The sequence below is a fragment of the Notothenia rossii genome (genome assembly GCF_949606895.1).
Source record: "Notothenia rossii genome assembly, chromosome: 2".
In the NCBI taxonomy this organism is placed as follows: domain Eukaryota; kingdom Metazoa; phylum Chordata; class Actinopteri; order Perciformes; family Nototheniidae; genus Notothenia; species Notothenia rossii.
The window spans coordinates 65429340-65444561 of NC_136904.1; the positions used below are offsets into that span (position 1 = coordinate 65429340).

Consider the following 15222-nt stretch of genomic DNA (forward strand, 5'->3'; position numbering starts at 1 on the left):
TGTTATAAACTCTATTCTTGCTTTTTATTGGCCAGTAAAAAGGGTTTCTGATCTTACTGTGGGTCTTGTTTGGTGCCCCAGAGATGGCAATAAAACAGCGGTTTTATGATCTTACTTAGCAACCACTTCTGAAAAGAGTCAAAAAATCTGTGACACCTCAAGATAAGCCAATGTCCTTTTTCCTTATCTGCTCCCTTGCATCTTTTACTGTTTTTTTAATACTAATACATTGTGAGATAACTAGACAGAAAGAAACGCAGGAAAGTATGAGAACTTGTGAACATGGGTGTAGTTCTCCCACAGCCACAAAGGCCTGTGAGAGGATGGTTATGGGAGAAGGCTGACAAAAGGGGGAGGAAAATTAGGCTGGCCAGCATTCTTCTCATTTAAAGCTGTAACTACACAAAAAAGCACTCACGCAGTCGGGGCTGGGTCTGCTTGCTGCTTACAAGGAGAGCTACTCTTGAATTCATGTTGGTGCAGTGATAACCTGAACATTTGTTTTTCCTTTTCATCCTTTTTCCTCTTGCTTTACGCACAAGAAAGGCTCATGTCTTTTTTATAAACATGATGGGTTTTGTGCATTTAAGGAGTTTCCTTTTTCTGGTGGTCTCCGTCGCTCAGGTTTTGATTGTTACATGTCAAGACGCAACTAGTGGTAAGTGAACTCATCTGCTGTTTATTGTAACACCCAATTGTGTTGAATATAATGTGTGATGGTGGCTGATGGTTGCCCTTTGAATGGACTGGACATTGTCTTGGACTAGTGAGCAGTTGGATTAAGTAGTTCAATGTCATTGTTTTTGCCTGTTGGCTCTTGATTAAAGGAGAACTCATTCTTGATAAGACCTTTTATTACACATTGTTAACTTCCTACACCAAACATTGGATCTTTTTGCTACAGTCACTTCTCCTTACATGGTAACTTGATGTTCACTACTGCCTTGTTACGAATTGTGGTTTTACAGGACAACAGCTGAAAATGTAGTTACTGCACGCAACATGTGGGTAAGATCTCTGGTAGAGATGAGTGAGACAAAACCTACCTAGTTATTAAAGACTAGCTTAGTGAAGATTTAAAATAGATAATGGTAGCTCTTATGTGGATTATCTGCAATAGAGGAACAAGCCCTTTATGTCAGGGAACAGTCCTGTGGACATGTGTCAGTGATTGCAAGTGATGTCACCCTCAAGCACTGAAAATGTGCAGTGGAGGGGAAATGAGCACCTTTGTGGTTTTGCGTTACTCTTGGACTACTTCACCACTTTGGAACATTCATTAAGTGTTACCACAGCCATTTTCTTCCACTTCGGACTTACATTGTACATCTGCAGAAAGGATTTCAGCACCAGCGCTTGCGCGCCTCTGAGGGAACACAGACTGCATGTTAATTCAGGCCAGATGTGAGGAGACATTGGAGGAGAGATGCTGTTGGAGCCTCTGACTCACTCTGTGCTGCTGAGGCCTTCAGCTGGCAACACATAGAGCTAGAACACCTGAGTGTTCTTGTTTTACTTGAACTGTGCTTCCCCCTTTTTTTCCCCAACTGAGTGTTTGATCTGGTGTGTCGTTACAGGGACTGTGTTGTTTCTACATATGATGTCATGGGCCACACTGATCACTGGAAAGTTAATTTGATTGGCCCCTGATGAAGAGTTGAGTTAAGCAGTGCCACACAGACAGTACTGTTTATTGTTTTAAAACCTATGGATACATCTGGATAATTTAAGTTTTCTTTGACATTATATCATCAACTAAAATAAGTTGGCTTTACTCCGTAAATTCACATTAAGCAGAGACAGCTGTGTGATAGTGTCGCATCAGATAGAGCACCACCCTGTGGTGAATGCAGCAAAGGGCCCAACACATCTCTCATACTATATGCACACTTTTATTGACTAGAAACAAATATTTCTGTCCCTGCCTTTCTGTTTTGTTCAAACATATATTTTAACTCTGCTAATGCTCGACTTAACAAATAGGGTAACACTACAGTTGAATTCATTTTCCCTGAATATATGGACGTTGAGTTATCTCTGAAAGAAATACGCGACTGTGAAAGAATAGCTGTTCTAGGCTGCTCTGTCGTGATCAGGAAAATGACTTTATGTTAATCTGTTTGTCCTATTTAGTTCAAAGTTATTTTAGGCTTTGTTTTAAACCGTTTTCCATATGCCTGTGTCTCTCTATGTTGATCTTGCATACTTCTTTCCATGGAACAGTGGTGTGTGAGGCGATTGCCTTTGACCAAATGAAAACAGTGGAAAGTTCATGGTTTTGTAGACGAAGGGAAAATGTGGTTCACTAGCAGTTTGAGACAGTGTGAGTGTGTGTGTGTTTCACAAAATGACTAGTTAGTGTTATATTAAATGTTTTTATACTTTCCCATAAAAATAAATTGCATCATAAAGGGACATTTATGTTCTCCTTGATTACCTTAGTCTTGACATAACATATTTAATCTAAGTCAATGGAAGTTCCCGTAGCAAGAAGGTTGGGCTGGATGGATAGGTCAAACAAACATAGTACCTTTGCTGTTTGGTGTCCAGAAACTAAAAGAAAACACTGTTTATAACCTCAGTTGTATAACAACACTGATCTTTGCCTTAAGCCTAAGTACTGTTGTTGGGTTTTAAACCACATGTCAGAAACTTTAAACTTAATCTCGGAGTAATGCTAATGCTAAGCCAACCACCAATGAGGGGCAACGAGAACATCATATGACACACTCAATTGTACACCTTCGAAACAATGCTGAAAATAGAGTACCACTGGGATATTGTGAACGCCAACGACTACAAATACCAGTGTTCCTCCATTTAATTGGGACTTTTATGTGGAAAGTTGAAACTTTAAATTGAGTATGGTTAAATGTTGATGAAAATAAGTAATTGCAAGCAGTCTCATTTCCTCAGTAAACTATTTACACATTAAATAATCTTTTTAATGAACTCAGCAAAAGTCCATGTTGAGGACCACAAGGTTATTGTAAAGACATCTGATTAATAGGACTTTTGTAGAATGTATTAAGTCAAGTATGGTTCTTTTGAAGACTGAAAACGTCTTTAAAACAAATGTTGATTCTCTTTTTTAGTGAATGCAGTTATGCAGCTCAAAATGAAAGTCATATGGTGGGCTGCACATGTGCGGCAAAGTCTGCATGCAAAAGGAAATAAGTTGGCAAGTGAGATCAAGGAGCAGACTTTAGGCTTTAAGCAGTTGGAAATGGTGACGCCAGTACAGATTACCAGGAAAATAATGTGCATCCTTCATTGAAAACCTCTGTTAACTAGTAACTGGAGAAGCTGACATATTGAAATCCTATTTGGAGAAAGGTTTACCAATGTGAACATGGAAAAAGGAAAATAAAACTGCAATAGATCTCTCGGTCCAATAATAAAAAATAAAAAAAACAGGAAGCCAGCCCACAGTTTTACCCTGAGAACATTGTGTCTAAGTGTGGTGTGTGTGTGTGTGTGTATGTATGTGTGTGTGTTGAACGTCGCTCCTCCCAGATGCTGACATAGCTGTAAAACATCTTAAAAGATGCCACTTAGCGCCATGCATCAAAGACTTAGTCTTGGTTACACCAGTGAATTATTTCATTACTAACATCTTGATTTTGGATATTCACACAGCCAAATCAACTCAAAGTGTGTTTCCCTCTGTGTGAGCAACACATGAGCAGAAAGCAAAAATCTGCTATTCAAAATCAACAAAACCTCCATGAGGTCACTGTCTTTCAAATTGGTTCCAGTCGTTGCCACATCACTGACATCGCAACAAATGGGCTGTTTTCTACCAAAGCTGAAACGTCCAAACATGTGAATTCAACCAGGTCCACAGACGGCCCTGATTAGAAACACATGCCGCATTTTTGTGGCATGACTTGATTACACGCCTCTCTTCTCCCAGAGTTTAAGGGGGACGGGCTCACCGAATTGTACATTGTGTTGAGTTACACGCTCAGAAGACAACGTTTTTACAGTGGTCTGATATATATAGCGTCTGGTGGCGAACGCTGGGGTGTCTTGGTGGCACAGACGAAGGAGTTGATTGATTTTCAATAAAGATTGTGCCTGGAGGACTGCTCCATGGGAACCGCTTATAAACCAAATTATCGCAGTCAGCAAATGGAGGCTTGGGGTGGGGGGATGACTTCCAGATGTTCAAATAGTTGCTTTGGCAGTATTTGGAATATCGTTTAAGAAAAACGGCTTAGCCTCAAAATATAGTTGGGAATGGAGAACGATAACTGGATGCAAGACATACAGTGTCTATATTTCTTTACATTGACGTAAGTTTGTAGACTACTGGCTCATGGTTTGCCTAAACAGTTTTCTCCTGGAACATTACTCCTCCGCAGGTCTAAGTTAAAGTAACTATTTGTTCGAAAGCCTTGCAATTACAGCTCCCCTCTGACAGACTTCCTGGTCCTTGATTGGCACTTAATTTCCTCTGCCCTGTCATCCTCTCAGCCTGTCCTGTGGGAGGATGACAGGACACAATGTAAACACAGAAGGGAAGTGCTTCCCGAGCGCTATAATTCTCTTTATTTCATTCTAATTAAGAATGTGACAAAACTGCTTGTCATACTAGTTACATGGAATAGATTGGCCCCTTCATTTGATTGTGATAGAGCCTAAATAAAACAAATGCAATGTTAACATCCGTGCTGTTTACAGTCAATTAATATTTAAAAAACCTTATAAATGAAGGAACCAACCAGGGTAGGAATTTCACGACGTCCTACGGCCACCATGGCCTTTGTGCCCTTCACACTGTTCAAACCTCGAAGTTGCTTTGAAAGCGTCAGAGTAGTGGTCTGGGGCCTCATTTATAAAGGGATATACGCTCCAAAATTTGCGTACGCCAGTTTCTACGCAATGTTTGTGATTTATAAAATACTAACTTGACGGGAAAATGTGCGGTCCTACACGCAAACTCTAACCCATGCGTACACACTAAGCACAAAAACGGGAGAGACGAGAAACTGCGAAACCGTTGGCAGAAGGAAGAATGGAGAGAAATATGTGGAAATAATACCATAAATAAAATGTTACCTCTCATTTATCATATATGAAGAATTCATTTTCACAAATTGATTAAACCCAATCTTAAAATGATTAAACAAACGCCTGTTTGCGACTCCTCAGTGCACACAAAAATATAACTTGGAGAAATAAATAAATACGGATATGTTATGTAAAACCACCTCGAATATGTTGTGTTATTGTTATGAAATGTTTTCTCATAAATGATGCGGTAAGCAGGAGTACAGAATTACGTCTAAACTGACGCCATTTTGCATTTCTATAGGTTGTAGATACGAGCATGGTTTTATATAGGCTACTATCATGTTTAATCGTGTTTTATGCCGCTTGCCAAGACTTGATAAGTCGCTCGTAAAACACAGGAGTTATGGAAACTAAGAACACCATATGTGGTAAATTGTACAACTAATATAACACAACACATTAGTTGTATTTCCTTTAACTGGTGGATATAGAGTTGCTGCGGGGGGAGGGGCGGTTGAGATGCACCGGCACACACACACACACACACACACACACACACACACACACACACACACACACACACACACACACACACACACACACACACACACACACACACACGCACACATATATTTATATAAATATATACGATTTCAGAATCAAACAGAGCACTCTCATAATAACGTAACACTATCAGAGACTGGATATATCCCCCCCCCCCCCCCCCCCTCTCCCCTCTCTGGTCGCTACAATGAGGAAAATAAATTACGGGCCAAAAGTTTTATTTACAAGTATCAAAAGTAAGCAGAGGACACCAAACCAACTGAGACCTGTCTGTCCGCTGCATCTACGCACACACTGTACCACAAACACCTACACACAGTACCACACGCACCTACAGCTCCTAAAACAGGCTACAGCCGTTGTGTATTTCATTATGTGAAGCACTAAATGGTTTTAGAAAAATATCGACTCTTTGTTTGTAGATATCTACTAAACTAAAGCAAATAAAGAGAGTAGGCCTTTTATACTGAGTGATATATATTATACACACTGCTCTGCTTTCTGCACGGACCCCACAGCTGTTCTCACTGTAAACATCGCGACGCGATGAAATCAGTTAATAAATTAATATCCAGGGGATGCATGCAGAGCTGTGATTGGCTAAGATAAGTCCGGCCGTGCGTCACGAATCTTTGAAACATCTCTGTTCCCGGAAATGCATCCACGAAGGAGCCGTGGAGGACCGTGGAGGACCCATCAGTGTATCCTCGGTTATAGCTCCTCCAGAGAGCCTCCTCGACGATCGATCCTCGGTCCTCGAAGTGCATTTAGAGAAATGAGATGTCCTTCAACATGGCGCGCTGAAATTCATTTCCGGGTCACTACCGGAGGACCGAGGAGTCGAGGAGGAGGATTTGATGAAATGAGAAAGGGCCTATGTGTATTTATTTTGTCATTAACCTTTTTCTGACCACTTATTTATTTATTTTGGTGACGATCCGACCTCCATGCTGCTACTCTGGTTCAAACTGCATCCACCAAACAATATGATTGATCTCGACCTCCACAAAATAACCAAAATCTGACACGGTGTGAGATGTCTTTTTTAGCTGTTCTGTCAGCTATCTTCTTCATAAAGTCAGTCATGAGAGGCTTCTCAATACTCAAATTTCCCCTCCTCGACTCCTCAACTCCTCGGTCCTCCGGTAGTGACCCGGAAATGAATTTCAGCGCGCCATTTTGAAGGACATCTCATTTATCTAAATGCACACTGAGGATCGAGCGTCGAGGAGGTTCTCTGGAGGAGCTCTAACCGAGGAGACACTGATGTGTCCTCCATGGCTCCTCCACGGATGCATTACCGGGAACGGTGGAGGCGTGACGCACGGCCGGACTTATCTCAGCCAATGACAGCTCTGCATGCATTCCCTGGATATTATTTTAGAAACTGCTTTCATCGCGTCGCGATGTTTTCCAGAGAGAACAGCTGTGAGGTCCGTGCAGAAAGCAGAGCAGTGTGTATAATATATATCACTCGGTATAACAGGCCTACTCTCTTTATTTTGCTTTAGTTTAGTAGATATCTACAAACAAAAAGTCGATATTTTTCTAAGACCATCGAGTGCTTCACATAATAAAATACACAACGGCTGTAGCCTGATTATGCTTTAGGAGCTTTAGGTGTGTGTGGTACAGATGCGGCAGACAGACGGGTCTCAGTTGGTTTGGTGTCCTCTGCTTACTTTTAATACTTTTAATACTTACTACTGTATACTGTAAATTATTTTGGCCCGTAATTTCAATTCCCCATTTCAGCGACCAGAGAGAGGGGGGGATATATCCAGTCTCTGATTGTGTTACGTTAATATGAGAGTGCTCTCATACTTTAAATTGTATATATTTATATAAATAAATGTGTGTGCGTGTGTCCGCATCTGTAGCCTGTTATTTTTTCATTATACCGCACTCTCAATTAATTCAAAGTAAATATATAAGTCGTCATGAACACATCTGTCCATCAGACAGAGGGCTGCTATGCCTCCTGTCATCATTAATGGACGTCTCTTTAAAAGGACCGCTCAGAGGAGAGGAGTTCTCATTTCTCTAACCGCCTGCTGCTTCCCCTCGGTTCCCCTCCTCAGTCCTCCGCTCGCATCTCCTGTGGGCGGGACTAAGTCTCGAGGATAGGAGTCGAGGAGGGGAGTCGAGGAGGGGAAATTTAAGAATTGAGAAGCCTCTAAAGTGAATGAATGAATGGGCGTTTCTTTGACTATTTATAGGCAAATATGGGCGTTACGTGAAGCCCGCAAAAGCTGCACCGCATTTCAAGTCGATTGTGATTTATAAAGGGAAACCGGCGTAGGTAGTGCCGTACGCACTTTCCTTGCCGGTACGCAATGTTAGGTGAATCGGAAAATGTCGGAAAATACCTGTACCTATTTCTTGGATTTCTACTATGTAAGCAACCTTCCCACGTGAATCCTACACACGGCGTTATAAATGAGGCCCCCAGTCTCTTACTGCATCATGCATTGCTCTAATCGCGAGTTTCACTGTGGCTGTCAGCTGTGTTTACTCCTGTCATTCAAGCAGGATGCGCTGGAGAGGGGTAGAAATCAACTACAACAACATTAACATATTTTACCGTGATTTAATAGTTCAAAAATGATGCTGAAGTAACAAAATACTGATACCGGTTAGTAAAAAACATGAATTAAGGACAAGACGGCAGGCAAAAAATCTTTTAAAATCTGTGTTTTCTGAATAGAGATCGGATCGATCAGGCTAAACTAACCTGTAGCTGCTCCGTCCACACTCACAACAACGTCCTGAAGACATAAATAAAGCATTGAGTATTCACCATGACACAGACAGTCTGTGGTTTGTACATGTTTAACTTTTGTTCAGTTTCTGAACAGATATAAGGAGCTGTGAGCTCTGCTAACAGCTAACGGCTGATGTTTTGGTTCTCGGATTCAACGTCAGTGGCTGAGATCCTCACTGCTGATTGGCTACCAAGAGAACGCGTCACGCGAATTTGACGCTCGAGTTGAACAAATTGATTAAAGAAACTCGTACACACACACACACACACACACACACACACACACACACACACACACACACACACACACACACACACACACACACACACACACACACACACACACACACACACACACACACACACACACACACAGTCTTTTGCATTCCAAAGTATTGCTTGTTCATACAGTTGAATGTTGGAGTTTCACTGTGCACTGCTGAATGATTATGTGCAGAGTTTGACCCTTAAAGGCTGTTTCTTTTGCTCTGAAATGGAATATATTTATTACATATTAATAGAATTTTAGATTTTTTTTATTTGATTTCGGATTTGTGAATGGGAGAAGTAGTAGATAGAAAACATAGCAAACACTAATTATTCAAAGTAGAGTATTTCATTTTATATACGGTAATACTCAGGAGGCATAGGCCTATATGATTATAATGTTTGACTTTATTGATATTAAAAAAGTGATTTGTTTTCCATGTCATTCGTGTGTTTTACTTATCAGAAAGTGAAGTTATTTATTTGTAAGCTCCAAATCCAAATGTTTCCCTCGATGGCCTTTGTGCCCTTAAAACATTTGTGACACCAAAGGCCAAATGGCCTTGCCCCTAAAATGACGAAATTCCAAGCCTGGCGTCAACTACAGATTTATGATGATGACATCAATATAATGTCAGATTGGGCTTTTCATTCTTTTATTTTTAAAAGCAACTTTGAATTGAGAGGTTTCGAAAAAAGTACGCATATTTGAGGCAATAGGGCCTGAAAACCGGCTATCCTCTTGCATCATGGGAAATGCAGGACCAAGGATTTCCTAGATGCTGCTTCTTCAATATCCTCCATTTAAAAATGTTTGTACTAATTTGTGTCACGATAATTAATTATGTTGGACGATACATTTTTCTGGAAATTATTGCGATAAACGATAATATTGTAGGCGCCGTTTTAAGACCATTTTAGACATAATGATAATATATAATAATAATTCAATTCTTTCAAACATAACTTTTTATTGAACATTCAACATTGCAAATGAAATGTGAAATAATATTAAAATATATAAATGATATATAATAAATAAAACAAATTAATTAAATTATAATAAATTAATTAAATCACACACAACCAAAACAATAAATTAAATAGAGTCAGGCTGGAAAACAGAGCTCTCTCTCTCTCATATATATATATATATATATATATATATATATATATATATATATATATATATATATATATATATATATATATATAATAAATACATAAATAAATACATAAATAAATAAATAAATATGAGCACACATTATCTCACAAGCAAAAAAAACCTCCTTAAAACAAGTCAAGTGTACAGTTCACTGTCAAAGACCACGATTCCTCAACAGGCCATATCCAAATCTGTTTTTCTAAGTTTTCGAGCAAGGAACACCAACATGTTTGCATTGTCGAGCGGGGGCTCCCCATCTCCAGCTGCCGTGTTTGCTCCCAGCTGGGAAAACGGAATGGGGTGGTTGTGTTTTAGGTGGTTTAAAATGCGTGGTATTGCCTGCTTTTGTCGCTACCTTTTTTAAACCAATGCGACACACCGCCCGGCTCCTTCAAGTCCGTAGGTTCGCCTCGTTGATTTGGTTTGAATCCAAAATACTGCCACACCGGAGAATCGACATGTGTAGTTAGGTTTTGTAACCAATTCCATTTCACTTTAAATTCCCCGCGAGTAAGTCACACGTTGTCTCCCGCTTGTCGCTATATTATTAATTTCACGTGCAGGCGGAGTGTCCTGACCTGACTGTGTGTCAGCCCCGCCCCTCACAGCGCGCCTGGCAGCCACAGCGCTCCAGGCTAAAATGCTGGTCACATCTTTATGTAACCGGCAATTTATCGAGCTCAGAAAAGTTATCGAGTCCATTTTTATTTATCGTACGATAAGTCAATTTATCGATTATCGCGACAGGCCTACTCACAATATCTCTCTTTCAACAATTAAAAAGTAATAATATCAATCCCGAAATGTCAGGAAAAACAAACATGACCGCCATGCCTTTGAAAAGAACAGTTCTCCTGTACAGTGAGTGTTGATACAGCTGCTTGTAGTTTTTTCAGGAGGTCAGGAGAACTCTTGCCCTTTGGAGCTCATCCTCTGCAGGTTGGCAGGCCTTAGTGTACTATAGCTCTCCCTCTGAACATGTGTCTCTCTCCCCTGGTGACTTTTTCAAAGGCTGCTGTAATTGCTTCAAATCTTCCAATGTCATGAGATGCTGGGTCCCATCTGGACTCCCTCTCTCTGTGGCCAAGTGCTTTGGGCCAGCTAATAATTCAGCAAAATTAGATTATAGTTTCTGTTGAGTGATTTTCGCAGCAAAGAAGAGTGTCATTGTCAGTAATAAGCATACAAAAGCATGCAAACATTTCCTGTCATGACAAAGCTAAACTTTAGAGATACTGTAATTTATAGTGTTTGCTTTAGAAATAATGGCATTTAAATAACAAGAAACACCCAAGATGTAGCCTTCTTGTCATACATTCTTCAGAACAACAAACAAGTCCGACTTTCAAGCATCACTTGCTTGTACGCCGCAACATGGTGTCTGTCAGCCATAATTGCAGGTTGTGGTCCGACCTAAATTCTAAGTTGTAGCTAGGTTGTGTATATTACATCTGCAGTGGGTGAACGAGTGGAGCTACATGGGTGACAAGGGTTAGCAATGTGGCCTGAGTTATGTTTAGGCTCTTAACAACGTGTTGGACAGCTGATTGACTCGATGGTGAACGCCTCATATAAGTGTGGTGAAATGGCTCAGGGCCAGTTCTGTATGCAGGTGGTCCTTCTTTAGTGGAGCCCAAGCCGATGAAGTGTCACTACTGCAAATAAATAGATATAAATAAATAACATTAGACTGTATAGGTGATTAGTTTTTAGTTAAGAACCACAGTACATATGTGACTTTAAGCAGGAGGCAACATAAACAGCAGGCTCTGCATTGCTTTAAACTGAAAAATTGTGGAGTTATTATACTTAGACTCTTCTCAAACACAGTTTCTATGCATCTCTACAGAAAGTGATGCAACGTGGAACAACCCACGAAATCAATTTTAGGGCTGAAATTCTTAGTCGACTAACACTCATGCGATAAGTTGATTTAATCGTCTCTACATAAAGAACACCTGAATCTTGAGTTTACCACAGATTGTCAATAGGCTTTTGGCTAATACGTTTCTTGGAAATAGGTAACTTTTGGCAAATAACCATGCCACCCAAGAAATTCATAGAGGAGAGGTTATGAGGCATAAAGAGCAAACAAGTCTGCGTAGAGAGGTCAATGAGGATGGAAGCATTGAAGCATATCATGTTGTATGAGGATACGTTGTTTTACTTGATGTTGATTGTGCATGATACATGCCTTGACTGAGTTGCACCACATCATTGGATTCCCCTGTTCAGTATCAGGACTTGTCTTGTGTACTTTATATTATCCACTGGATCAATGGAATACAGTCTTAAACCAAGAGGATCCATGAAAAAAAGAATCATTACAAAAAATGATCTCCCATTGCTCCAACAAGGATTATCTCCATGTTCATAAGTAAAATGCATTAGCTTTTGAGAAGAGTTGCTTCCAACACACAAAGCCCTGGAGTCTTAACCACACAACACTGCCAGAACTCAACAGAAGGGATGATGTTTCTCAAAAATGTCTTCTACTATTAAACTCATATTGTTATAACTGAGAACAGCATCACATCTGGAAGCACAAAGTGAATCAGAAGTGCTGAAGAAGAGTTTCTTTTGCTATTTAGAAGACTTTTTTTTATTATATTGCCTGGTTTGCAAATCATTGGCATTGTTCGTTCCGATTCCTATGTGGCGGTCTCAAAAGATGTCCAGTTCAGATGTAAGTTATTCAGTAGAGAGAAGGGTGCATATTTTAACACAATGCGAGTCTGTACTGCCCTTAACTTTACTGGCCGTCATGTCCAGTGAGTGTTCCCGAACAAACACCTCTCACACAGAGCCAGACCCATGGAAATGTCTGCTTGTAGCCGATGACTCATGGCAGCCATTGAACCTAGATGATTTCACCAAAGGAGCAAAGCCCTGCTGCAGAGGAGACAGTGTGTTTGAGAATGTGGTAAACTGGCAAAGCTACATGTATTTGGTGATTTAGTTATCATTAGTTTGTATTCAAATTCTAAGCTAGAAAATAAATCTGTAAATAGAGAGTGGACTTTCCCACAAGTGACCGCCTTTGGTTCGCCATGTTACTTAAAAATGTCACAAACAAAGTTATTCTTGGCAAAATCACGATATATTTTTCTAAACTAACCAAAAGGTTGTGCTGCTTAGAGCTAACCAAGTTTGGTGCCTTTTTGTTTTGTTTCAGTTTACAGCCTTAACCACATGCAACTGCATTCTTGGGGAAAATACATTTAACTAGAAACATAATTGAAATTGCAATTTAGTTGTTTGTAAACTTAATTTTGTAGAACACATAGTTTTCATGAATCAAGTGACTTTACTGCCCTAACGTTTAACTGTTTACAGTACATTGTGGAAAGTTAGAAACATTTCCAAAGGAAGAATAACCATTTCAAATTCTGGCATAGTAATTTACAGTCCCATATTTCTAAAACAAAATCCACATGAATGAAATCAAACCCTAGCACTTTGTGCTTTTGTAAACATACTAGAGAATTAAAGCAAAGCCACATGGGTTCTCTTGAGACACAGTATCCTGCACAATAACCTTGTAATTACTCTATACTTTATTCTCTCCTTACTTAATCAGCCACAGTTCCACACCGACACATGCCTCAAGTTGGTGTTGTGCACCATGCCAGGCTTTATTTACCTGGGCTTAATTGACGCTCTGAGTACAGACTTTGCGTCTTGATTTATATTTCATCTCTTTCCCTCTCTTGTCTCTAAGCCTTTCACTGAGGTGCCCTGCTATTTAGGGGCTTCAGCTTTAAACATGGGATAAGAACAGAGGAGGAAACTTCATTTTATCATCATTTCATATCTATTACGAGAGGGCTGCAGCCAGAGGGGAGATAACAAAGAGACGGAGGAGGTGGAGGAGGAGGAGGAGGAGGAGGAGGACAGAGAGGAGTCGGGGCAGGGGAAGAGAGGAGGGAAAAGAAAAACAGGGGTGAGAATGTGATGGGGGTGGGAGACGAAGCAATGAGGGAAGCCCAGAGGATTGTTTGGGACACGTCATTTAAGGGTAAATACTTCTCTGTAGACTCAGCCTCTACCCCCTGCACATCGCGGTACTCTGCTCTACTCCAGCACAGGAAGTCTTGTGGAATTTCCTCTAGAAGAGCATCTGTTTCTGCTCTGGTTGTTGTCACTAGCAACAATTTGATTCACATTCAAATGAGAGAACACTTGAGATTAAAACATTGTTTTTTTCCGATTAGTGTTTGATTTTTGGGTGCAAATGCCTGCCTCTTCCGTGTAGAGTACCCACTTAATGAATAACATGTTATGGATAGTTGAGGGATATATATGGTTTATATCCATTCGATCAGCAGGCTTTTTGTCTTTGCTCCTTTAGAGCCTTTTTGGAGTCTGCCTTTTGGTGGACATGTTTAGGACTTAGCCAGCTGCTCATGACATGTTGAATAAAGTATGCAGCTGTTACTGATGGAGGGGCGGAGTTCCAGTAAACAAACTGCAGCACATCGCCCAATAAATAATCCTCCGCTTGGCACTGATGACGTTGCAAATAGAGTCCCAAGATGCTGGTTAAAGAGTGCTCCATTAGTTGATGCAGTTGGCGTTCTTCCATGGTGTCACAAGAACCTGGGTGGGAATATTCCCCTCATCCTTCAGTCATTAGGGAAATACAGATGTGGGAGAGAGTGTGTGTGTGTGTGTGTGTGTGTGTGTGTGTGTGTGTGTGTGTGTGTGTGTGTGTGTGTGTGTGTGTGTGTGTGTGTGTGTGTGTGTGTGTGTGTGTGTGTGTGTGTGTGTGTGTGTGTGCGTGTGCGAGAGAGAAACATTTGTATTGTATTCAGTAATTGGGAATATCATCATTTGATTTAGCCTTTCAGAAGTCACAAATTAGTAACCCAGATGTATTTTCAAAGATGTATTTCACAGCTTATAAGATGGTCTTTATCTTTCATAGAAACATAACATTGTCTGACTAAGGAGTCGAAAGTTGCAAATATTTTAGGAATTTTCTCTTATTGATAGGGAATAATGTTATTCCATTAACTCAAATGATAAAAAAAACTACAACAACCAGAATGCATTGTGCTCTCTCTGCTGCTATCATCACCAGATGGCTTTGCTTGACTTTTGGCTGATGCAACTCTTCCTCCTTTTAGAGCCATAATGCCTCCGCACTGCATCTTTTTTGAAACTAACATCTTTGATAAGGATTCTTTCCATTTGTTCAACATATGGACCTCTAGTGACTTTTAAAACACCCCCACATTTGTTGGGTGAAAGCCCATTTTGTGCACAGGTATAACCTTTTCCAAAGCCATGTACTTGGACACTGCTTGACCCTACCTGCTCTGAGCTCAGATGCATCACATCAGTTCTCCTCTGACCTCATCCCCTCTCTGTCTGCATCTGCCTCTACAGAAATGCAGGCTGCAGTACACGTCAAGGGGCTCCATTTAGCAATAAAGAGAAA

The 15222-nt window shown here is 40.4% G+C and overlaps 1 protein-coding gene across 1 annotated transcript in view; it reads left to right on the forward strand.

Annotated features, from left to right (window-relative positions):
* The first annotated feature begins 407 nt into the window (after nt 1-407).
* Nucleotides 408-15222, forward strand: part of LOC307028280 (uncharacterized protein) — a 47005-nt gene continuing 32190 nt past the window's right edge. Inside the window, exon 1 of the mRNA XM_079663168.1 lies at nt 408-658. Within this exon, the coding sequence (XP_079519294.1) occupies nt 568-658 (91 nt within the window). The 5' untranslated portion in view covers nt 408-567. The remainder of the gene's footprint in view (nt 659-15222) is intronic.